Source organism: Ranitomeya variabilis, chromosome 2, assembly GCF_051348905.1.
Source record: "Ranitomeya variabilis isolate aRanVar5 chromosome 2, aRanVar5.hap1, whole genome shotgun sequence".
NCBI classification, from domain to species: domain Eukaryota; kingdom Metazoa; phylum Chordata; class Amphibia; order Anura; family Dendrobatidae; genus Ranitomeya; species Ranitomeya variabilis.
The window spans coordinates 540,143,014-540,169,771 of record NC_135233.1 but is presented as its reverse complement, the minus strand read 5'-3'; the positions used below and the strand labels follow the sequence as shown (position 1 = coordinate 540,169,771).

Genomic DNA, 26,758 nt, shown 5'->3' with positions numbered 1-26,758 from the left:
GTTACTGCTGCTTTTCCAGCTTCTGCCATTGAAGTCAGTGCTGGGCAGCGGCAAGCAGACGCTTTTGGGACTAAGTCCTGCTTTTCCCCTTCTGAGCATGCCCAGGGCAAGATCGAGAGTCACATGCTCAGATACTGCAGCAGATCCCATTGGTCCTCCAGGAAGACCCTGAAGGTGCTCAACTTATGTGGCAGCCTCCCTTTTGTCCTTCTGGGAAGGTCCTGTACATGCTGCAGCTATAAAAGGTTTGCATGGCCATGCGCTAGTATACTCTTGTTTGTATATAAGGGGAGGGGGAAAAAATAATAAATTACTGATAGGGGTTTGTTATAAATCTCCAAAAATAATGGAAGCAATGGAGAATATCCTCGTAAAGCAAATAGATGAAGCTGCGACTCAAGGAGAAGTCATTATTATGGGGGACTTCAACTACCCTGAAATAGATTGGGGAACAAAAACCTGCAGTTCCAGCAAAGGTAATCGGTTTTTGACAACTATGAGAGACAATTACCTTTCACAACTGGTTCAGGACCCAACAAGGAGGGGGGCACTGCTAGACCTAATATTAACCAACAGGCCAGACCGCATATCAAATATAAGGGTTGGGGGTCACTTGGGGAATGGTGATCACAAAATAATAAGTTTTCATGTAACCTTTAATAAGATGGGTAGTAGGGGGGTGACAAGGACACTAAACTTCAGGAGGGCAAATTTCCAACGGATGAGAGAGGATCTTGGTGCAATTAACTGGGACGATATCCTGAGACACAAAAATACACAAAGAAAATGGGAGACATTTATTAGCATCCTGGATAGGACCTGTGCACAGTATATACCGTTTGGGAATAAACATACTAGAAATAGGAGGAAACCAATATGGCTAAATAGAGCTGTAAGGGGCGCAATAAGGGAAAAAAAGAAAGCATTTAGAGAATTAAAGGAAGTAGGTAGTGAGGAGGCATTAAATAAATACAGAAAATTCAATAAATTCTGTAAAAAGCAAATCAAGGCAGCAAAGATTGAGACAGAGAGACTCATTGCCAGAGAGAGTAAAAATAATCCCAAAATATTCTTTAACTATATAAATAGTAAGAAACTAAAAAATGACAGTGTTGGCCCCCTTAAAAATAGTCTGGGTGAAATGGTGGATGAGGATGAGGAAAAAGCCAATATGCTAAATGACTTTTTTTCATCAGTATTTACAAAAGAAAATCCCATGGCAGACAAAATGACTAGTGATAAAAATTCCCCATTAAATGTCACCTGCTTAACCCAGCAGGAAGTACAGCGGCGTCTAAAAATAACTAAAATTGATAAATCTCCGGGCCCAGATGGGATACACCCCCGAGTACTGCAGGAACTAAGTACAGTCATTGATAGACCATTATTTTTAATCTTTAAAGACTCCATAATAACAGGGTCTGTACCACAGGACTGGCGTATAGCAAATGTGGTGCCAATATTCAAAAAGGGGACAAAAAATGAACTCGGTAATTATAGGCCAGTAAGCTTAACCTCTACTGTGGGTAAAATCCTGGAGGGCATTCTAAGGGATGCTATACTGGAGTATCTGAAGAGGAATACCCACATGACCCAGTATCAGCACGGGTTTACTAGGGACCGTTCATGTCAGACTAATTTGATCAGCTTCTATGAAGAGGTAAGTTCCGGACTGGACCAAGGGAACCCAGTGGACGTAGTATATATGGACTTTTCCAAAGCTTTTGATACGGTGCCACACAAAAGGTTGTTACATAAAATGAGAGTAATGGGGATAGGGGAAAATATGTGTAAGTGGGTTGAGAGCTGGCTCAGGGATAGGAAACAAAGGGTGGTTATTAATGGAGCACACTCGGACTGGGTCACGGTTAGCAGTGGGGTACCACAGGGGTCAGTATTGGGCCCTCTTCTTTTTAACATATTTATTAATGACCTTGTAGGGGGCATTCAGAGTAGAATTTCAATATTTGCAGATGACACTAAACTCTGCAGGGTAATCAATACAGGGGAGGACAATTTTTATATTACAGGATGATTTATGTAAACTAGAAGCTTGGGCTGATAAATGGCAAATGAGCTTTAATGGGGATAAATGTAAGGTCATGCACTTGGGTAGAAGTAATAAGATGTATAACTATGTGCTTAATTCTAAAACTCTGGGCAAAACCGTCAATGAAAAAGACCTGGGTGTATGGGTGGATGACAAACTCATATTCAGTGGCCAGTGTCAGGCAGCTGCTACAAAGGCAAATAAAATAATGGGATGTATTAAAAGAGGCATAGATGCTCATGAGGAGAACATAATTTTACCTCTATACAAGTCACTAGTTCGACCACACTTAGAATACTGTGCACAGTTCTGGTCTCCGGTGTATAAGAAAGACATAGCTGAACTGGAGCGGGTGCAGAGAAGAGCGACCAAGGTTATTAGAGGACTGGGGGGTCTGCAATACCAAGATAGGTTATTACACTTGGGGCTATTTATTTTGGAAAAACGAAGACTAAGGGGTGATCTTATTTTAATGTATAAATATATGAGGGGACAGTACAAAGACCTTTCTGGTGATCTTTTTAATCATAGACCTGAGACAGGGACAAGGGGGCATCCTCTACGTCTGGAGGAAAGAAGGTTTAAGCATAATAACAGACGCGGATTCTTTACTGTAAGAGCAGTGAGACTATGGAACTCCCTGCCGTATAATGTTGTAATGAGTGATTCATTAATTAAATTTAAGAGGGGACTGGATACCTTTCTGGAAAAGTGTAATGTTACAGGGTATATACACTAGATTCCTTGATAAGGCGTTGATCCAGGGAACTAGTCTGATTGCCGTATGTGGAGTCGGGAAGGAATTTTTTTCCCCATGGTGGAGTTACTCTTTGCCAAATGGGGTTTTTTTGCCTTCCCCTGGATCAACATGTTAGGGCATGTTAGGTTAGGCTATGGGTTGAACTAGATGGACTTACAGTCTTCCTTCAACCTTAATAACTATGTAACTATCTATGTAACTATGTGTGTGTGTGTTGTGAGTGAAAGTCGCTCATTAATCATCCCCTCCTGTTATGATCTGGTGGCCTAGGAGCAGCATCAGATGTACTCTGGAGAAGGTGGTACCTGTACTGACCGCAGACCCTGAACTTAACACCGCAACTAGAAGTAGCCGTGGAATGTACATAACACTCCCTAGACATCTCGACACAGCCGGAGGACTAAATACCCCTAGAGATAGAAAAGGGAAAACTATCTTGCCTCAGAGAAAATCCCCAAAGGATAGACAGCCCCTGTTACGTGCGGTACTGCGGCCCTGTGACGCAACAGAGTTCGCCTATTTCACACAGGGTGAAGCGAACTCGTGTGTATCCTCATTGTACCGCCATATAGTCCGTCATTGCTTAGCAGCAGGTTCCATCTCTGCACGGTGGACTCCGGGCTGCGAACGCACCTTATTCCTTTTCTCTAATTATTTGGTGCGTTCCGCTAGCCCTAACACATTGTTATGTATGTTTGTTTTTTCAGTGCCGATTTTTCACAAAACCTGTATGATTTCCTTATGCCAACAAAGAGAATGAGAATGCTCAAGTCGTATGCAAATGTTGCTTATTTATATGTGACTTGCAGATTTGGTTTATTTCAGCAAATTTCACCCATACTAATGACTGGGGCAAATTCTGCACCAAAAACGCATGTAAAAAACATGCGTTTTTTTGTGCCAAGAGATGCAGAAAGCCAAATATTTAACTTGTACTCATACCCTGAGGTGTTAAGTACATGAGATCTCTTAACAGTGTTAATTGTTATTCTGCAGAAATAACTAATTTAATGTTTTATTTAACATTCTTTAAAAAAAACCACAAATTTGTTTTTGAGATCTGCTACATACCCTGTTTAAATGATTTCAGATGCTCCTTATTATGCTCTTAAGTTAAGAATGAAAATGGCTAGGGCAGATTTAATACTCCTGTGTAATATTTAACCCCTTCCCGACCTTTGATTCAGCGTATGCGTCATGAAAACCTGTGCCAATCTGACCGGTGACGCAGCATATGCATCATGGTCGGATCACGCTCCTGCAGGCCGGGTGAAAGGGTTAGCTGTAATTTCACCCGACCTGCAGGGACAGGGGGAGTGGTACTTGAGCCCAGGGGGGTGGCTTCGCCCCCCCGTGGCTGCGATAGCTCTGATTGGCTGTTGAAAGTGACAGTTCACTTTCAATCAGAGCGATAGTAATATTTCACCAATGAAAATAGGTGAAATATTACAATCCAGCAATGGCCGATGCTGCAATAGCATCAGCCATGGCTGGAGATCGCGATCTGCCACCGCCAACAATCTCGTCCCCACCGTCCTCCGTCCTGTCATCTGCTGTCCTACGCTCCCCCCGTCCTCCTGTCCGCTCCCCCCGCTGTCCTATCCCCCACCCTCATACTTACCGACCTCCGGTGTCCCTCCCGGTGTCCATCCATCTGCTCCATGGGCGCCGCCATCTAACAAAATGGCGGGTCATGCGCAGTTCGCCCGCCGAATCTGCCGACAGATTCGTTCCAGGTACATTTTGATCACTGTGATAGGTTCTATCACAGCGATCAAAATAAAAAAAATAAGAAATAACCCCCCTTTATCACCCCCATAGGTAGGGACAATAATAAAATAACAAATATTTACTTTTTTCCACTAGGGTTAGGGTTCGAACTAGGGTTAGGGTTAGAGCTAGGGCTGGGGTTAGGCTACTTTCACACTAGCGTTGTGTGACGGACATCGCAATGCGTTGTTTTGGAGAAAAAACGCATCCTGCAAAGTTGCCCGCAGAATGTGTTTGTTCTCCATAGAATTGCATCGGCACAAAAAAAGTTTCATTCAACTTTTTTTGTGCGTCATGTTCGCCATTTTCGACCGCGCATGCGTGGCCGAAACTCCGCCCCCTCCTCCCCGGACATTACAATGGGGCAGCGGATGCGTTGAAAAACTGCATCCGCTGCTCCCGTTGTGCATTTATTTCACAGCGTGCATCGGTACATCGGGCCAACGCATGGCGACTGCCCCGTACCGACGCTAGTGAGGCAGTAGAGTTAGGGTTAGAATTAGGCTATGTGCACACTGTGCGGATTTGGCTGCAGATCCACAGTGGATTGGCCGCTGCGGATTCGGAGCAGTTTTCCATCACGTTTACAGTACCATGTAAACCTATGGAAAACCAAATCCGCTGTGCCCATGGTGCGGAAAATACCACGCGGAAACGCTGTGTTGTATTTTCTGCACTCAATTCTTTGTGCAGATTCCGCAGCGTTTGACACCTGTTTCTCAACAGGAATCCGCAGGTGAAATACGCACAAGAAACACTGGAAATCTATGGTAAATTCGCAGGTAAAACGCAGTGCGCTTTACCTGCGGATTTTTCAAAAACTGTGCGGGAAAAAAACTCCCATGAATCCGCAACGTGGGCACATAGCCTTAGGATTAGGGTTGGAAATAGGGTTAAGATTAGGGTTCAGGGTGTGCTGGGGTTAGGGTTAGACTTAGGCTTGTGGTTAGGGTTATGATTAGGGTTACGGGTGTGTTGGGGTTAGTGTTGGAGTTAGAATTGAGGGGTTTCCACTGTTAAGGCACATCAGGGGTCTCCAAACGCGACATGGCACCACCATTGATTTTCAGCCAATCTTGCGTTCAAAAAGTTAAATGGTGCTCCCTCCCTTCCGAGCCCCAACGTGCACCCAAACAGTGGTTTACCCCAACATATGGGTAATCGCCGTACTCAGGTAAAATTGAACAACAACTTTAGGGGTCTAATTTATCCGGTTACCCTTGGGAAAATAAAATGGGGGGCTAAAAACTTATTTCTGTGGAAAAAAAAAGATTTTTTATTTTCACGGCTCTGCATTATAAATTTCTGTGAAGCACTTGGGGGATAAAAGTGCTCACCACACATCTAGATTAGTTCCTTGGGGGGTCTAGTTTCCAAAATGGGGTCACTTGTGGGGGAGCTCCAATGTTTAGGCACACAGGGGCTCTCCAAACGCGACATGGTGTCCGCTAACGGAGCTAATTTTCCATTCAAAAAGTCAAATGGCGCTCCTTCCCTTCCGAGCCTTGCCGTGTGCACAAACAGTGGTTTGTGACCACATGTGAGGTATCGGTGTACTCAGGATAAATTGCCCAACACATTTTAGGATCCATTTTATCCCGTTGCCCATGTGAAAATAAAAAAATTGAGGCTAAAAGAAATTTTTTGTGAAGGAAAAAAATACTTTTTCATTTTTTACGGGTCAATTTGTGAAGCACCTGGGGGTTCAAAGTGTTCACTATGCATCTAGATAAGCTCCCTGGGGGGTTTAGTTTCCAAAATGGGGTCACTTGTGGGGGAGCTCTAATGTTTAGGCACCCAGGGGCTCTCCAAACGCGACATGGTGTCCACTAAAGATTGGAGCCAATTTTTTCATTGAAAAATTCAAATGGCGCTCCTTCCCTTCCGAACCCTGTCGCCCCCCCCCCCCCTACATATGGGGTATCGGCATACTCAGGACAAATTGTACAATAACTTTAGGGGTCCAGTTTCTCCTTTTACCCTTGGGAAAATAAAAAAAATAGTTGCTAAAAGATCATTTTTGTGACTAAAAAGTTAAATGTTCATTTTTTCCTTCCATGTTGCTTCTGCTGCTGTGAAGCACCTGAAGGGTTAATAAACTTCTTGAATGTGGTTTTGAGCACCTTGAGGGGTGCAGTTTTTAGAATGGTGTCACTTTTGGGTATTTTCAGCCATATAGACCCCTCAAACTGACTTCAAATGTGAGATGGTCCCTAAAAAGAAAATGGTTTTGTAAATTTCGTAGCAAAAATGAGAAATCGCTGGTCAAATTTTAACCCTTATAACTTCCTAGCAAAAAAATAGTTTCCAAAATTGTGCTGATGTAAAGTAATCATGTGGGAAATGTTTTTTATTAACTATTTTGTGTCACATAACTCTCTCGTTTAATAAATTCAAAATTAGAATTTTGCTAAATTTTCAAAATTTTTGCCAAATTTCCATTTTTTTCACAAATAAACGACCTAAATTTACCACTAACATGAAGCCCAATATGTCACGAAAAAATATTCTCAGAATCGCTAGGATCCGTTGAAGCGTTCCTGAGTTATTACCTCATAAAAAGAACACTGGTCAGAATAGCAAAAAACTGCCAGGTCATTAAGGTCAAAATAGGCTGGGTCATGAAGGGGTTAAACACTGTAAATTCAGACTAGAGTGGTTCCTGCAGGGTGATAGATTTTGCATATCTTTACATTTAAAAAAGAGAAAAAAAGTAAATTGACTACCTAACACTGTTCAAAAATATTTTTTCGAGTTTGTTTTGTTGGGGGTCACAAAACCATTGGATAGTCTGGTGCTATCTGGAAGCTGACACGATTATTACATCTAAATAAAATTGGCTCCTACTCCTCAGCACACTATACCTTGCCTGCTGGAGTCAGGCTTCCTCAGTTTTTCTAGTGTCAGTTGGAGGCCAGGTCTGTCTGACCTTTCTTTGATTAGCGTTAACCATATTTTCTTTTTTTGTGTTTTACAGGGATGCCTGTATCAGAGTAACAGTGCACTCTGTTTCACTCGCATAGCGACAGAGAATGCAGGCTGTAATTGCTTTGTCTTTATCCTCTCACGTCAGTGTGGCTGGACCAATGTGCCTTGACACAGTTGGTAGTCAGGTACAAGGCAGAGGTCTGTAAGCAAACTAGCTTTTGTCCGCTGCCCCACATAGCTCATTTGTGCATAGAGCAGAAGATGAAGGGATCCAGGTCTTTAGCACAGTAAGGGAATAGTGTTCGACACTCTTAAAGCATCCATATTCTTTCTGGAGGAGAAGAGATTTAACTCTTTAGGCTTTAATCAGAATATTGAAGCGTCCAGCCATTCCCTCAAATTTTGTGTGAGAATCGTGGGTAAGATGGTGTCAACATTCGAGGCAGTGCTGTGTGCTTAATTTCGTTCAAGACCTTCACAAAACACGCTACTAGCCTTTTGAAATGGATCAGTACGGTTTCTGGTTTGGCCTATTTGTCTTCCACTTCACTGTAGCCACTCTCTCTGGTGGTGGTTAACTTCACCCCTGTTAACTCGGGGTTGCTCTTTTCATCCTAGTCAATGGCAGATGTTCACCACAGATGTCAACCTTTTCCGGCTGGGGAACAATATTCCATCACTTGACAGTCCAAGGGGTCTGGAGCAGTCGATAAAAACTTCTCCCAACCAACGTGTTGTAGCTCAAAGCTGGCCTTCTGGCTCTTCTACATAGGCATTAGTTAGTTCGAGGGTTACCAATCAGCTTTCAGTCAGACAATGTCATACCTGTGGCCTGTGTCCATCACGAAGGGAGAACACAAAGCCTATCCACCATGGTGGAAGTTGCAGGAATTTTGGAGTTGATATCCCAGGTCCCAGGGGTAGACAACTGTGCTTCAGACTTTTAAGTCATAATCAGCTACTTACTGGAGAGTGGGCTCTTCACCCGGAGATGTTAAAGCAGATGTGACAGCAATGGGGTATGACTGTTGTCGATGTATTGGCATCTAAACTAATCCACAAGGTGCCAAAGTTTGTAGCAAGGTGTCAGGACCTTCAGGCAGTTACAGCCAATGCCCTGGCAATCTCTTGGTCACATTTCTCTCTGCCTTTCCTCTTTCCATCTCTACCGCTCCTACCCAGACATCTCAAAAATATCAGGGTAGAGGGAGTTCCAGTTGTTCTCATTGCGCCAGACTGGCCTCGGAGGGCCTGTTATTCGGATGTTATCAATCTCCTGGTGGATGTTACATGCCCTCTTCCGGACTGTCAAGAACTTCTGTCTCTGTATCCGTTCCTCCATCCAAATTTACGGTCACTCAGTTTAACAGCCTGGCTGTTGAATCTTTGATATTGAGGGCACCAGGTCTGTCTCAGTCAGTCACTGCACCATTACACTTTGAAGGCTTATTTATGTTGATGCGAGTCCACATTTTCTTTGTCAGCACTGATTTGCTTCTTACAGTTCGGTTTGGAGGAGGGGCAAATTCTTAACGCCTCCAAGAGTGAGGTGTCTGCCCTAGCTATACTATTTATTTATATTATTTATGATGTCTAAACCCTAAGTTAAGACTTTTCTCCAGGGGCTGGCACACGCTAGACTAGTGTTTTCCAACTCCAGTCCTCAAGGCCCATCAACAGGTCATGTCTTCAGGATTTCCTTTGTATTGCATAGGTGATGGAACTATAGCCTGTCCAGGTGATGCAATTATCACCAGTTCTGGCTTTTCTCCCAAAAGTGGCTCTAGTTTTCACCTTAATGAAGACCTTGTTTTGCTTTTCTTTTGACGTGCACTATTGAGACGTCTCTGCACAAGCTGGATGTTGTTAGAGCCGTAAGGTGCTATTTTGTTCAACTGCTGCCTCATTCAGGTGATCGGAATCCTTGTTTATTATTTCTAGTGGCCCTCGTAATGGTCATGCTGTCTCAAAAGCGGCCATTACCCACTGGATAAAGACTGCTATTATCCACGCATATAATGTGAATGCCAGGGTGGCCCCTTTTAGGGTTAGGGCACAATCTGCGTGTGAAGTAGGAGCTTCGTGCGCGGCTTGTCACTGGGCATTGGCTTTGCAGCTCTTTAAGGCAGCTATGTGGGAATCGTTGCATAGATTTTTCCCTTCACCATGATAGCACCTTACTTGAGATGGCATCTGCCCCCAGGAACAGGAAACCTGCAGCAGAGATAAAAGAAGGGGGCGACACCTCTCTCCTCAGTTTGGTTTTCTGTTCCTGCAGGTGGATGCCTGTGGCAGAGCGCTTACTTCCAGAGGGATCTCCCTCCTTTGATTGCCAGTCTGGAGACTGAGGTCCGCGGGGGGGCAGCCGGGCTCAGTGCGCATCGCGTACGGTGGTGTCAGGGCACAAATCCTGATGTCCGAGGAAGCTGCTGGGTGCCGCGCCTCATCCCCCCCCCCCCCCCCGCTGGACTCCCCGGCGTCTGCTCTGTTGAGGAGGCTGGTCCGGGATGGGGCGTGTCCTTCACAGATGCTGGCGCCGAGTGAAAGTGACGACTTCCGGTCGCACAGGAAGTAACGTCACATGCCGGAGGAGCCGGTGTGCTGGACACTTCCAGGAGGAAGTTGCTCCATTGGCACACCCACCGCTCCTGTCTTATAACAAAAAGGTAGAAGAGGCAACTGCCTCCTAAACAATGGCAGAGCCCACAGTGGATCCTGGAATACCGGCGGTACCAGTACCCAAGATGGATGAACAGACACAGGCTACCATGGTACCCTAGGGTCCTGGAGGGGTGAGTGCCTTTGTAAGGCAATACACGCATACTGTCTTTACACCATGTGTTTTTTAAGGAAGAAAAGCTACCTCAAAGCAGAAGAATATGGCTTGTGCACTATGCAAAGAAACCCTCCCTAGAGTGTATAACAAACAAATCTGCCAGTTATGCATTGATTAAACAGTAGCAGAAGAATCTTCTTCCCTACTACTTTTAATATTTTAAAACCATCATCCGAGAGGAAGTAAAATCAACTGCTCAAGAACAATTAAAACAGCATGCAACTTTATACTCTTCAAAAGTTACCCCTCCTCATCCTCCTTCAAGTGTCCAGAGGTCTGACTTAGATTCAGGAGAAGAGCCAGGAGAATTAACCCCTTCTGATACCTCAGACCTGGACTCCTCAGATGAGGAGTATGGCCACCCTTTTTTTCAATCCGAAGATGTCGGAAAATTGCTCAAAGGGTGGAAACTCCTAGAGAGCAACGATCAATTCAGGACACTATGTTTAGTAATCTGGAGGGGAGAAAGCGCAAATTTTTTCCCTTTCATGATCATATCCTAAATTTGATCAAAAGAGAGTGGAAAAAAACAAATAAAAAGATATCCATCCCGCAGGCATTAAAACGCAAATACCCATTTGACGAGGAGGTCTGCGAGAAGTGGGAAAAGGATCCTAGATTGGATGCAGCTGTTGCCAGTACCTCTAAAGGAGTAGCTCTACCATTTGAGGACATGGAAGCCCTAAAAGATCCCCTTAACAAAAAAGCGGATGCGTTTCTGAAATCAGCCTGGGAGGCGGCGGCATGGTCTTTAAAGCCCAGGGTAGCTGCCACTTGCACAGCACGTGCTATGGTTAAGTGGTTAGAGGAGCTGGGTGTTAAGATTCAAAATAAATGCCCAAGAGAAAGGCTACTGGAGGCATTACCCTCCTTGCAAGGGGCGGCAGGGTTCCTAGCAGATGCTTCAGTCGACTCTGTCCAATGTGCCGCTCGTGCATGCTCCTATCCAACTCAGGACGCAGAGCATTGTGGCAAAAAAATTGGGCTGCAGACTTTCAATCAAAAGTGAAACTCTGTGCAGTACCTTGTGAGGGACAGTATCTCTTTGGGAAAGCCTTAGATGAAATCCTAGAGAAGGCGTCGGACAAGAAAAAAACGTTTTCCACCTCCCCCTGCCCTGGACGCTGGTGGGATACTCCTCGCTCATCCTTTCGTGGGTCCAGATATAGAGGGGGCCAATCGGACGATGGGTCCATGCGGAGCAGACCCTGGAAAGAGAAAGGGATTCCTCTTCAGGAAGCCTCCCCCTAGACCTGACTCCAAACACCAATGACACCAAAATCCCGGTGGGGGGGGAAGACTCCGATTGTTTGTCCACCAGTGGGCATCATTACCAGCTTCTCAATGGGTAACCAGCTTGTTGTTGGAAGATCTGCGGTTGAAATTCTCTAGCCCCCCGCCGATAAGGATGATAATGACCCAGGTGACCGACAAAAATCAGGCAACACTCGAGAGAGAGGTCCATCTCCTCATGCAAAAAGGGGTACTAATCAAAGTACCACACCAGGAGATAGGGAAAGGTTTCTACAGCACCTTGTTCCTCATGCCAAAACCGGACTGCTCGCTGAGAGTGCAATATTCAATTTGAAAGCACTAAACCGCTATAAGATTCAGGTGGAGAGCTTCAAAATGGAAACACTAAGATCAGCAATAAAAGTACTCGACCCAGACTGTTACCGTATTTTTCGGACTATAAGACGCGCCGGACTATAAGGCGCTTGTCAAGCGGTGGACTCCGCGTCAGGCAGCAACACAGCAGGGCTGCACCCATGTCTTTGCATATTGAGCAGTGCCTTTCTATTTAGGGCTATCTACACCACAAATTATCTGTTAGGGTACCGTCACACAGTGCCATTTTCATTGCTACGACGGCACGATTCGTGACGTTCTAGCGATATCGTTACGATATCGTTGTGTCTGACACGCTACTGCGATCCGGATCCCCGCTGAGAATCGTACGTCGTAGCAGATCGTTTGAAACTTTCTTTCGTCGTCTAGTGTAACGCTGTGGCGGCATGATTGCATCGTGTGACACAGGTTGTATACGATGTGCGCACAGTAACCAACGGCTTCTACATCGCAAATACGTCATGAAATTATCGCTCCAGCGCCGTGTATTGCAACGTGTGATCGCAGTCTAGGACGCTGGAGCGAATCGTGCCGTCGTAGCGATGAAAATGGCATTGTGTGACGGTACCCTTAGTGACAACACTTAAGCCACCAGTAATCACTCTATGCAACTGAGGAAGGTCAGACATATATGACCGAAACGTTTTGTTTTTGCTGTCACTGTATCTCCGTTTGGAACTATTAAAAAGCATCTTCATACAAGTTGAGTGCCAGGTTTTTCTTATCTGTATTACTATGGTTTCGGAACCTACCTGGGCACCATACATTTGAACATTGCACACGTTTTTTTGTTTATCAATGAGAGCAGCGTCTTCCAATCTAAAAGAACTGACAGCGGTGTGGCAAGCATTTCTTTATGCACAAAAGGAAATCCAGGGGAAACGTGGTGGTGTTGTCCGACAACAGCACAACTATAGCTTACATAAATCGGCAAGGGGGTACAAAATCAGCATTCCTTATGGCAGAAGCCAAAGAGCTGTTCATATGGCCAGAAAACAACCTTCTGTTTTTGGTGGGTACATACTTGAAAGGCTCGGAGAATCTGGTAGCCGATTTCTTAAGCCATCACATAATACTTTAGGGAGAGTGGTCACTGAACCAGGAAATATTTGGAAATATCTGTGCCATCTGGGGCACAACAGAAATAGACTTGTTTGCCACAAAAGAAAATCGGAAGGTGAGAAAATTCTACTCCCTTAACCCAAGAGAACACCCGGAGGGAGTGGATGCACTTCTGTACCGCTGGGACTTTCGTCTGGCATATGCGTTTCCCCCAATACCATTAATCCCAACAGTCCTGAAGAAAATCCGGGAAGACAAGGCACGAGTAATCCTTGTTGCACCCTTTTGGCCAAAAAGGGCATGGTTCACGTGGCTCAGACGCATGTCTATCTCGGACCCATGGATCCTTCTGGATACTCTGAACCTCTTGCACCAGGGCCCAGTACAACACCCTCAAGTACACAGGCCCCATCTCACCACCTGGAACTTGAAAGGGAGCTTCTACTAGCAAAGGGATTCTCGAACCCTTTGGTGACCACGTTGCTCGCCAGCAGGAAAAAGGTCACGTCAGACAAATGCCTGAAAATTTGGCAGAGATTCCTGGAGTTCTCGGGGCGATAATTGTCCGAAACGAGCTAAGAAATTCTGGTAAAAGAAATTCTAGAATTTCTAAAAAAAAGTGCTAGAAAGAGAGCTATCTACTAGCACCTTTTAAAAGTGCAAGTCTCTGCCCTGGGTGCATTTTGATCAAAAACTTGCTGACCACCCTTGGGTCTATAGGTTCATCCAGGCCTCCTTTACAGCCAGACCCTCTAAATTACTACCTAAGGTGGCTCCCTGGGATGTAAATTTAGTTTTAAATGCCCTAACCTCTCCTCCCTTTGAGCCTCTTACTTCCATTCCAATAAAGTCCTTAACCCTAAAGATGGTCCTCCTGGTTACCCTAACTTCAGCTCGACGTACCTGCGAGCTGCAAGCTATTTTGGTGAATCCCCCATACACTACCTTTCAGGATGACAAAGTAATTATAAAAACTGACCCGGCCTTCCTTCCACAGGTCAACTCAAAATTCCACAGAGACCAAGAAATAATTTTGCCCTCATTTTGTCCTAAACGAAAATAACAGGGAGAACAAACCTTCCATTGTCTTGATATCAGACTCTGCCTACTTCATTATATAGAAGCCACAAAACCTTGCCGTCAGTCATGAGCCCTTTTTGTCTCCTTCCAGGAGACAAACAGGGAAAAAAAGGCCTCAAAGTCAACTATTGCCACCTCCCTCAACATGTTAGGGCATGTTAGGTTAGGCTATGGGTTGAACTAGATGGACTTACAGTCTTCCTTCAACCTTAATAACTATGTAACTATATGTAACTATGTAACTATGTGGTAGCGTACGGCTATCTCACTTTCATATTCCTCTTCTGGTCAAGTTCCCCCACTGGGTGTAACGGCTCACTCCACATGTGGCATTGCTACATCTTGGGCAGAAAGGGCAAATGCTTCCGTGGAACAGATTTGCAGAGCTGCAGTAGTATGGTCTTCACCCTCCACCGTCTTCCGACATTATAGGCTAGACTTAGGTCTGTCTGTCCAACCTTGCTTTTGGGAGGAAAGAGTTATCTGCTGTTGTCCCACCCTAGGAGTCTTTCTATTTCTTCCTCTCCCGTACGGTGCTGTCATGGTGAAAGGAAAAAATGATAATTACTTACCGGTAATTTGATTTTCCAGAACCATGACTGCACCTCATTAATTCCCACCCTATCTTGGCAATGGTTGTGTGATGCACAAAAAAATTATATATATATATATATATATATATATGTATATATATATATATATATGTATATATATATATATATATGTATATATATATATATATATATATATATATATATATATATATATATAGAATAAATATATATATATATATATATATATATATATATATATATATATATATATTCGTATTTTCCGGACTATAAGACGCACCCAGGTTTTAGAGGTGGAAAATAGGGGAAAAAAAATATTTGAAGCAAAAAAGGTGGTAAAATTTTAATAACACACTATTATATGTGGTGTTATTATATATAGTATGCTATTGTGTTGAAAGCTGCGAGTAGAAGATGGTGCTGCGGTACCAGTGTGGTGGCTGTAAAGTATTATATGAAGACGCTGGTGGGTGAGTATAAGAATGGGGGCACAGGGCTTATATTTAAAGCACCACTTAAGCACTGAAAAATAACACTGGAGTGCTGCATTAAGAACCCGTGGGAGAACTATAACTCCCAGCATGTCCTGCAGATCCTATGGCATGCTGGGAGTTATAGTTCACCACATGAGTGGCAGAGTGCTTTATTGTGTGTTGTAGTGATTAACCTTTTAATTGTGGCAGCCAGCCAGCTGTGGTGAGGTAAAATGCTGGAGCATCCCATGACACCACAAAGCCCTCCCTCTTGTTGCCTCTCCACAGCACAGGAGGAAGCCAGCAGATTGTAGTGTGGTGTCTGCAGGACCTGTGATGACATCAGAACAGGGAGGGCTCTGTGCTGCCATGTGATGATCCAGCCCGCCCACTCTTGACATCACACAGGTCCTTGTACTAGAGCACTCAGCACCCAGCTCAGCCCCGGCAGGCAGGTATGCAGCAATCTTGTGTCTCCCCTCTGGCCCCTGCTCCTGCCTCCTCCTCCACCGGACACACAGATCTCCCCAGCTGCTGCAGGAATCCAGTGCTGGGGAAACCATGTGTGTGTCCCTGTGAAGGAGTATTCATTTGCAGCTCACTGCTCAGCTGACAGGTGGGCGGGGAAGCAGCTACTGAATATTCACTGCACTTTAATGATCGGGACCATGTGGTTTTCCCAGTGCTGATTCCTGAAGCCTGGCAGGGACATTTTTCTGCCTCCTGCCTCCCAGTGCAATCCCACTCGCTGCTGCCCTCTCCCCACGTTACATCCCTACCATAAGACGCACCCACACTTTCCTCCCAAATTTGGAGGAAAAAAAGTGCATCTTATGGTCAGAAAAATACGGTATATATGAAAATGAATAAGTGACTATACAAAAATATACTCTGAAACAAACTGAGGAGAGAGGTGCCGCCCCCTTCTTTGATCTCAGCTGCAGGTTTCCTGTTCCTGGGGGCGGATGCCATCTCTCACGTATGGTGCTGTCATGGTTCTGGAAAATCAAATTACCGGTAAGTAGTTACCATTTTTCTTAGTTTTACAGGGTCCACACTTTTGCCTTGGCAGATGCCAGTCTTAGTAGGAAGATACTGCAGGCAGCAGTAGCCCAGACCTCTGCTTTAGTTACGGCGGAGGTCTATGTAGTAACACTAAGATTAATTCTTTACCACCCTAGGGACAGGTTTAGGATGTCCCATGGTTCTGTCTCTCCCAATTAGACAAATGAGAAAAGTAGATTTTTGGTACTCCTCATAAAATCTGATAATCATAGTATTCACTGGGGGACACAGCACCCTCAATTAGTTGGGCGTGCAGTTATATTTTCTTCTTGCATTAATTATTTTCTTTTCCTACTGCTTTCTCCCCAAACTAAAGGAGCATGACTCCGGCAGACAGGATATAATCTGCTGGTGAGGAGCCAATTTTATTTAGATGCAGTTATAGTTGGCAGCAGATTATTCTGTGGTTTTGTCCCACAGTGAAGACTGAGAGAAACAGACGGTGAGTAGCAAAAATCTACATTGTCATACAGTATCTATTGGCTAGCTTGCTTTGTGTCAAAATATTAGATAGAATTTGTAAATCTCCCTCAGCTGGTCTGAACTTTGCCTTACTAAGTAGCTGTTTGCAGCATCTTTGGTAAGTTGTATCTGCCACAACTTTACAAATGATATGATCATTATTGGCTTTTTTTTTTATTTTATTTTTTTTATTGTTTGTATTTTTTTTAGGTGTTACATTCCTTACCTATGTGAAATGTTTATTTTTTATTTCTTTTTAATTCATCCAGACGTTACTCACTGCTATATCGATGAGTGCCATTGCTACCAATGGAGTTGTGCCAGGTAAAAACATTTTATATATGAGTAAAAGTTAATTTCTTGTATTGTAGAGGAGAGTTGCCTTAGCTAATGCATATTGCATGTTTTTTCCTTGTTGTTGTCTTGTCCAGGCTTTAATGTGTGTATGTATTGTAAAGTGGCTATTGGACACCTAGTGGTTGGTAGAAAAACTTTAATGCTTATGTACAAACACTTTCTCACACCACTGTACATGGTAATGCCGATGTCCTCCCAATCATCTTATGCCTAGTGGTAACAGGTGCTAAGGCAGAGGGGAGAGGTATGTAAGGTGGCTGTCTGATATCTAGTGATTGGGAGATAAACTAGAAGTAATGCTTTGGTACATATAGGACTAAAAGGGGTTAATTGGCCATGACAGATTGATTGTGAGCAGCTGATAAGTTGGGAGAGGCTGCAGCTCACCATATCCCCACCCCTAGGTTTGTTTCACTGTGTCATTTGAGAGCTATTTGTCTAACACATGGTTCTGTGTATGGAGGTAGGTAGATCTCCTGGATTGCATATCTTTGCTATAGGACTAAGAAGAAAAAGACTGAGAGGAGACTTAATAGCTGTCTACAAATATCTCAAGGGCTGTCACATTGTAGAAGGATCATCTTTATTCTCATTTTCACAAGGAAAGACTAGAAGCAATGGGATTAAACTGAATGGGAGGAGACACAGATTAGCTATTAATAAAAACTTTTTGACAGTTACTGTGATCAATGAGTGGAACAGGCTGTCATGAGAGGTGGTCAGTTTTCCTTCCATGGAAGTCTTCAAACAGATGCTGGACAGACATCTGTCTTGGATGATTTAGTGAATTCTGCTTTGAGCAAGGTGGTCGGATCAGATGACCCAGGAGGTCCCTTCCAACTCTACCATTCTATGAGGTCGCTAAGCCAGGCGGTCTAACCAGCACTGTGGTATGGACTTTATGTTGTACTTTGATCGGGACAAGGTCTGTGTTTGAGTTTTGTGATGTGGTTTGAGGACTGCAATAAACCAGCTGGACATTAAATAGAAACTGTTCCTGTAATACCTCAGATTGCTCCGAAGTGAGTAGCATTGCTACATTTTTTATTATTTATTTATATAGCATCATTAATTCCATGGTTCTGTCCATGAGATAAGGCTATATCAAAATACAAATATCTCTTACAGTAAACAAACTAACAATGACAGACTGGTACAGAGGGGAGAGGACCCTACCCTTGCTGGATTACATTCTACAGGATTATGGGGAAGGAGACAGTATGTCAGGGGTTGCAGTAGCTCCAATGGTGTTGAGGTGGTCATTACAGGTTATAAGCTTGTTTTTTGAAGAGGTGAATTTTCAGGCTCCGTTTGAAGGATCCAAATGTGGTGGATAACCCGATGTGTTGGGCACAGAGTTTGGGAGGATGGGGGATATTTGGGAGATCTCTAGGAGGCGATTGGGTAAGGAGCGAATATGCGTGGAGGAGATAAGGAGATCTTGGGAGGACCGGAGATAACGTGAGGGAAGATATTGAGAGATTAGTAAGGAAATATATGGAGGAGAAAGGTTATGGATGTCTTTGTAGGTCAGTGTTAGTAGTTTAAACTGGTTACGCTGGGATTAAAGGGATTAAATCCATTAAAGGGATTTGCAAAGAGGGGAAGCAGGAGTGTAGCGAGGAGAGAGATTAATTAGTCGGGCAGCAGAGTTAAAGGGAACCTGTCACCCCCAAAATCGCTGGTGAGGTAAGCTCACCGGCATCAGGGGCTTATCTACAGCATTCTGTAATGCTGTAGATAAGCCGCCGATGTTACCTGAAAGAGGAGAAAAAGACGTTAGATTATATTCACCCAGGGGTGGTCCCGCTGCGGTCCAGCGGATGGGTGTCTCCGGTCCGCTCCGGCACCTCCCATCTTCGTTCCATGACGTCCTCTTCGGGTCTTTACGCCGCTGCTCCGGCGCAGGCGTACTTTGTCTGCCCTGTTGAGGGCAGAGCAAAGTACTGCAGTGCGCAGGCGCCGGGCGCCTGTGACCTTTCCGGCGCCTGCGCACTGCAGTACTTTGCTCTGCCCTCAACAGGGCAGACAAAGTACGCCTGCGCCGGAGCCGCGGCGTAAATACCCGAAGAGAACATCATGGAACGAAGATGGGAGGCGCCGGAGCGGACCGGAGACACCCATCCGACCGGATCACAGCGGGACCGCCCCTGGGTGAGTATAATCTAACGTCTTTTTCTACTCTTTCAGGTAACATCGGCGGCTTATCTACAGCATTACAGAATGCTGTAGATAAGCCCCTGATGCCGGTGAGCTTACCTCACCAGCGATTTTGGAGGGGACAGGTTCCCTTTAAGGACAAACTGGAGAGGTGAGAGAGTGTTAGAAGGTAGGCCACAGAGGAGGATGTTGCAGTAGTGGAGGCAGGAGATGATTAAGGCATGCACAAGCATTTTGGTAGAGTGAGGGTTGAGGGAAGGACGGATTCTGAAAATATTTTTGAGCTGGAGGTGACAGGAGGTGGCGAGAGCTTGAATATGCGGTTTGAAGGACAGGGCAGAGTCGAGGGTTACTCCGAGGTAGCGGATTTCGGGACAGTGGAAAGTGTGATTTCATTTATTTTGATAGATAAATCGGGTAGGGAGGGTATGCGAGATGGAGGAAAGATAATTTAGATTTGTCTACATTTAGTTTGAGGAAGCAAGAGGAGAAGGAGGATATGGCTGATAGACACTCTGTGATTCTGGAGAGCAGAGAGGTGACATCTGGGCCATAGAGGTAGATCTGAGTTTCATCAGCATATAGATGGTACTGGAAGCCATAGGACTTTGAGTTGTCCCAGGGCAAGGGTAAAGATTGAGAAGAGAAGGGGTCCTAGGACAGAGCCTTTAGGGACACTAACAGAGAGGGGGCGAGATGAAGAGGTAGTATGGGAGTAGGAAACGCTAAATGTGCGGTTGGTAAGGTATGAGGAGATCCAAGATAGGGAAAGATCTTAGACACCAAAGAAAGAGAGGATCTGTAGTAGGAGGCAGTGGTCAACTGTGTCAAAGGCAAAGGACAAGTCTAGAAGGAGGAGTATAGAGAATTGTCTATTAGCTTTGGCTGTAAGTCTGTCTTTAGTAATTTTGGTCAGGGCAGTCTCAGTGGAATGGTGGGGACGGAAGTCAGGTTGTAGCTTGTCGAATAGAGCGTTAGATGCAAAGTGAGAGGAAAGTTCAGCATGGACGTGCTGCTCAAGGAGTTTGGAAGCAAATGGGAGCAAAGATATGGGGCGATAGCTGAACATAGCGCTCGGGTCAAGGGATGGCTTTTTGAGGATAGGTGTGATTGTGGCATGTTTGAAAGCAGAGGGGAAGGTTCCAGAAGTTAGAGATAGGTTGAAGAGATGGGTTAGGGATGGGATTAGTGTGGTGGTGAGGTTGTGGAGGAGATGGGATGGGGTCAAGCGCACAAGTGGTGAGGTGTGAATTGGAGATAAGATCAGTAAGCTTTTCAGTGATTTTGGAGAGGGAAGTTATAGGGTTAGGGCATTGGTCTGGTATACAAAGGGGTTGTGGCGGTTTGACAACAGACTTGCCTTGCTTGGTCGATCTTATTTTTAAAGTGTGTGGCAAAGTCCTCAGCAGAGGTGAGGGAGGTTGGAGGGGGCAGTGGTGGGCGGAGGAGGGAGTGAAGTGGTGAACAACTGTTTGGGGTTGTGGGATAAAGAAGATACGAGAGATATGCAATAGGTCTGTTTAGCAGAGGTGAGAGCTGATTTGAATGCGAGTGTTGCTTGTTTGAGTTCAGTGAAGTCATCTTGCAAATGCGTTTTCTTCCAACGCCCTTCTCCAGTTCTGGATACTTGCCGAAGCCTTTTAGTGATGTTATTGTGCCAGGGTTGTCTATTGATTCGTTGCACTCTGCTATGCTTGAGAGGGGCAACCGAGTCGATGGTTGATTCAAGAGTGGCATTGTAGAAACTTGAGGCAGTGTCTGTGTCATGGAGTGAGGATATGGATGCCAGTGGTAGGATAGAGTCCGAGAGCGTGTGGGTGTCTAGGTGTGTGAGGTCTCTGCAGGGGTGCTCATGTTGCTGGACATGGGTGACCGGCAGGGGTGGATTTAGGGTAGCCAGGGCCCCGGGCTGTTAAGACACTGTGGGCCCCCCGGTCATGTGACTGGGTCATGCGACGGGGTCATCATATACCTGAACCAGATTATTCCAGAAAAATAGTTGCTGTGTGAAACTTTAACCTGTCAAACATCCATTGATCCAGTCAATTTACCCTTCAGTTAATAAGAAAAAAAAACAAAACACAAAACTATCACCATAAGGGCTCATTTCCACATGCGAGGCACATGTCCGTATCTCGCATGTGGAAACCAAGCTCTGGTGCCGGCACTTTAAAGCGGAGCTGTGCAGCTCCATGTGTTCCTATGCGGCCGCACGCTCCGCTCTGGAGTGCCGGCTCCACAGCTTGGTTTCCACATGCGAGATACGGACGTGTGCCTCGCATGTGGAAATGAGCCCTAAGTGCCAGTATTCACAGGAGATCTGTACTTAGTATGCAGTGTCTGTGTAGAGGTAATACAGTGATCACCGGTGACATTATACACAGGAGCTCTGTATATAGTATACAGTGTATAGTGTCAGTGTATAGGTAGCACACTTAGTCACCAGTGACGTCTCTAGGTGAAGTCCTTCATCGTTCATCCAGCAGAGACCGCCATCACTTCATCCAGCCAGGACTTGTCTCTGTAGGACACAGTTATCTCGAGCTCCGCTTGCAGAACACATTACTTAATTTTACCCAACTTCTACATTACACCACATGAAGAAAAAGAGGCGACATAGTATCACTCTACACAGTAACAGGACCGCCCCTCATTTAAAACAGTGTCCTCAAAAAATAAATACATCACTGCAGTAATAATATCCCTTAATTAGCCCCCATTATTATGGTAATAATAATATCCTCCATCCTGGCCCCATGTTTCTCATTCCTGGCTCCAGCCAAATGTTCTCCCATCCTGCCCTTATGAGTACCCATCCTGCCCCATATGATTTCCCCATCCTGCCCCATCAGTCTCCATCCTGCCCCATGATCCTGCGCTATCTGCCTCCAATCCTGCCCCATGTCTTTCATTCTGCCCCGTGTGTCCAGCATCTCTGCCCCCAGTGTCCCCAGCATCTCTGCCCCCAGTGTCTCTAGCATCTCTGCCCCCAGTGTCTCCAGCATCTCTGCCCCCAGTGTCTCCAGCATCTCTGCCCCCAGTGTCTCCAGCATCTCTGCCCCCAGTGTCTCCAGCATCTCTGCCCCGGGCCCCCTGGATTGCCGTTCGCAATAAAAAAAAAAAAAAAAAAAAAAAAAGAAAACCTGAGTTCTCCTCACCTCTCCGCGCTCCTTCGGCGAAGCTCCCTCCAGCAGCGCGCACTCGCCGGCGACTGACAATGACATCAGACGCCATCGACGTGCGCGCTGTGGCTGACGTCAGCTGCCAGCCTCCGATTGGCTGGCGGCTGTTAACTATTGACATGCGGGTGCGCGCCCCCACGTCAATATCGTTAAACTGCCGCAGAGCCGGAAGGGGCCCAGTAAGCAGATGAGCCGATGCGGGCCCCCTCTGCCCACCGGGCTCATACACCAGTTAGGGCAGTAATACCCTGATGGCGGCGGTCAATCTGAGCGGTTGCCCAGGGCCCCCCCACACCACTGGGCCGTGGGCTACCGCCCAAATTGACCTAATTATAATCCGCCCCTGGTGACTGGTGAGGAGAACAGGGATGAGAAATTGAGTAGATGGTGGTCAGATAGAGGGAGAGGGGAGGTTATGAAGTTATATGGGGAGCAGAGACGGGTGAAGACCAGGTCTAGTTAGTATGTCCATCTGTGTGGGTAGCTGAGGAGGACCACTGAGTAAGTCCAAAAGATGAAGTAAGGGACAGAAGTTTGAATCCCCTCGTGCTCCTACCCACCAATGCATAGCAAGAACCCCGTTATAACTACATAATTGCTTGTTATGAGGTACGACGGAGATGTCTCTCCACTCCTGAAATGTGCCCCCCACATTCCACAGGATCATTGTTTTCCTTTAATTAAACTCCAGAAACAATCCCTTTTGAAGCTCTGCACAAGGGTGTGAGCTCTAGTGCGCATTATCAAAACCTACATTCCTTCCCTCACACGCCCATGCCCGGCAGCCACCTATAGACCCCTGTGTTATGGAGTTATGAAGAATAGCTACTAGGGATTACATACGGTAGGCATATTTAGTCTCCCTGTGCAGATAAAATCCAGCAGAATCCAGTGGCACCACTGCTGTTGCATTCAGACCTTTGGGCGGAAAGTTATGAGCCTCCAGCCTTTTGGACAGAAAACCAGACTCCGATATGGGAGAAGAGAGGCTGCACAAGCTCAGGGGTGGGCACAGAGTGTGGGAGCGAGCAGCCTAGGAGATAAGAGGCAGCTCCTCATTTTAACCTTCGTTTTCTACTGGCAGGAAGTTCCAGAAAGCCCGTAACTAAGATTAGGACTAGTGATGAGAACTAGCAACCAGGCAACAACCACATGTACTTATGCTGGCTAACAGATGTAAATAATTCAGCTGTGGCAATAAAAACTAAATCTACGAGCACTAAAAAATACTCGGAGGACCCCCGAGCGTGCTCGAGTAACGAGTATATTCGCTCATCACTAATTAGGACATCAGCGCCTCCCTGTAGTCACATGCTACATAACACGGTAATTGTACCCTATCTGTACCCTATCCTTGTACTACACTCTTGACTGTATACTTGCATATCTGTAATTGTAAGTATATACCTGTATCGCTTTTCGGCGATTAAATATAAAATTAATCTTGGGCTGCTTTTATCTCAATTCACAAATCCCCATGTCCGCACGCTCCGTTGGTTATATTGTATGCTACCCCCATGGTTGTATTCTGACCAGATATAAGCCTGTTGTTGGACAGGGCTTGCATATTGAATGAGGAACTGGTGACAGCATACCGTACTGTTAGTGAGGAACTCTGACGGTGACAACCGGTCTCGCTCTCTCTATATGTATGTGTGTGTATGTATGTATGTATGTATGTATGTATGTATGTATGTATGTGTATATATATATATATATATATATATATATATATATATATATATATATATATATATATATTTGGGCACCCCTATTAATCTTAAGCTTAATGTTACATAAAAATTGTTTTTTTTGCAACAGCTATTTCAGTTTCATATATCTAATAACTGTTGGACACAGTAATGATTCTGCCTTGAAATTAGGTTTATTGTACTAACAGAAAATGTGCAATCTGCATTCATACGAAATTTGACAGGTGCATAAGTATGGGCACCTCACCAGAAAAGTGACATTAATATTTAGTAGATCCTCCTTTTGCAAAAATAACAGCCTCTAGTCGCTTCCTGTAGCTTTTAATGAGTTCCTGGATCCTGGATGAAGGTATTTTTGACCATTCCTCTTTACAAAATAATTCCAGTTCAGTTAAGTTTGATGGTCGCCGAGCATGGACAGCCCTCTTCAAATGATCCCACAGATGTTCAATGATATTCAGGTCTGGGGACTGGGATGGCCATTCCAGAACAGTGTAAAGGTACCTTCACATGAAACGACTTTGTAACGATATCGCTAGCGATCCGTGACGTTGCAGCGTCCTCGCTAGCGATATCGTTGTGTTTGACACGCAGCAGCGATCAGGATCCTGCTGTGATGTCGCTGGTCGCTGAATAAAGTCCAGAACTTTATTTGGTCGTCCGATCGCTGTGTATCGTTGTGTTTGAAAGCAAACACTTTTTTTCATCAGTATTTACAAAAGAAAATCCCATGGCAGACAAAATGACTAGTGATAAAAATTCCCCATTAAATGTCACCTGCTTAACCCAGCAGGAAGTACAGCGGCGTCTAAAAATAAATAAAATTGATAAATCTCCGGGCCCGGATGGGATACACCCCCGAGTACTGCAGGAACTAAGTACAGTCATTGATAGACCATTATTTTTAATCTTTAAAGACTCCATAATAACAGGGTCTGTACCACAGGACTGGCGTATAGCAAATGTGGTGCCAATATTCAAAAAAGGGGCAAAAACTGAACTCGGTAATTATAGGCCAGTAAGCTTAACCTCTACTGTGGGTAAAATCCTGGAGGGCATTCTAAGGGATGCTATGCTGGAGTTTCTGAAGAGGAATAACCTCATGACCCAGTATCAGCACGGGTTTACTAGGGACCGTTCATGTCAGACTAATTTGATCAGCTTCTATGAAGAGGTAAGTTCCGGACTGGACCAAGGGAACCCAGTGGACGTAGTATATATGGACTTTTCCAAAGCTTTTGATACGGTGCCACACAAAAGGTTGTTACATAAAATGAGAGTAATGAGGATAGGGGAAAATATGTGTAAGTGGGTTGAGAGCTGGCTCAGGGATAGGAAACAAAGGGTGGTTATTAATGGAGCACACTCGGACTGGGTCACGGTTAGCAGTGGGGTACCACAGGGGTCAGTATTGGGCCCTCTTCTTTTTAACATATTTATTAATGACCTTGTAGGGGGCATTCAGAGTAGAATTTCAATATTTGCAGATGACACTAAACTCTGCAGGGTAATCAATACAGGGGAGGACAATTTTATATTACAGGATGATTTATGTAAACTAGAAGCTTGGGCTGATAAATGGCAAATGAGCTTTAATGGGGATAAATGTAAGGTCATGCACTTGGGTAGAAGTAATAAGATGTATAACTATGTGCTTAATTCTAAAACTCTGGGCAAAACCGTCAATGAAAAAGACCTGGGTGTATGGGTGGATGACAAACTCATATTCAGTGGCCAGTGTCAGGCAGCTGCTACAAAGGCAAATAAAATAATGGGATGTATTAAAAGAGGCATAGATGCTCATGAGGAGAACATAATTTTACCTCTATACAAGTCACTAGTTCGACCACACTTAGAATACTGTGCACAGTTCTGGTCTCCGGTGTATAAGAAAGACATAGCTGAACTGGAGCGGGTGCAGAGAAGAGCGACCAAGGTTATTAGAGGACTGGGGGGTCTGCAATACCAAGATAGGTTATTACACTTGGGGCTATTTAGTTTGGAAAAACGAAGACTAAGGGGTGATCTTATTTTAATGTATAAATATATGAGGGGACAGTACAAAGACCTTTCTGGTGATCTTTTTAATCATAGACCTGAGACAGGGACAAGGGGGCATCCTCTACGTCTGGAGGAAAGAAGGTTTAAGCATAATAACAGACGCGGATTCTTTACTGTAAGAGCAGTGAGACTATGGAACTCTCTGCCGTATGATGTTGTAATGAGTGATTCATTAATTAAATTTAAGAGGGGACTGGATACCTTTCTGGAAAAGTATAATGTTACAGGGTATATACACTAGATTCCTTGATAAGGCGTTGATCCAGGGAACTAGTCTGATTGCCGTATGTGGAGTCGGGAAGGAATTTTTTTCCCCATGGTGGAGTTACTCTTTGCCACATGGGTTTTTTTTGCCTTCCCCTGGATCAACATGTTAGGGCATGTTAGGTTAGGCTATGGGTTGAACTAGATGGACTTACAGTCTTCCTTCAACCTTAATAACTATGTAACTATGTAACTATGTAAAAGCAACGATACCAGCGATGTTTTACACTGGTAACCAGGGTAAACATCGGGTTACCAAGCGCAGGGCCGCGCTTAGTAACCCGATGTTTACCCTGGTTACCAGCGTAAAAGTAAAAAAAACAAACAGTACATGC

At 44.9% G+C, this 26,758-nt stretch overlaps 1 protein-coding gene and 1 long non-coding RNA gene across 4 annotated transcripts in view; one reads left to right on the top strand and one right to left on the bottom strand.

The window, feature by feature from the left end:
• The window catches only part of SLC12A4 (solute carrier family 12 member 4), a 474,963-nt gene that overhangs the window by 115,142 nt on the left and 333,063 nt on the right, over positions 1-26,758 (top strand). For all 3 annotated transcript variants that reach the window (XM_077288127.1, XM_077288128.1, XM_077288129.1), the window contains one exon: positions 16,957-17,011. In XM_077288127.1, coding sequence (XP_077144242.1) covers positions 16,957-17,011 — 55 coding nt within the window. The remainder of the gene's footprint in view (positions 1-16,956; positions 17,012-26,758) is intronic.
• The window catches only part of LOC143807002 (uncharacterized), a 174,408-nt gene that overhangs the window by 34,084 nt on the left and 113,566 nt on the right, over positions 1-26,758 (bottom strand). The window lies entirely within an intron of this gene.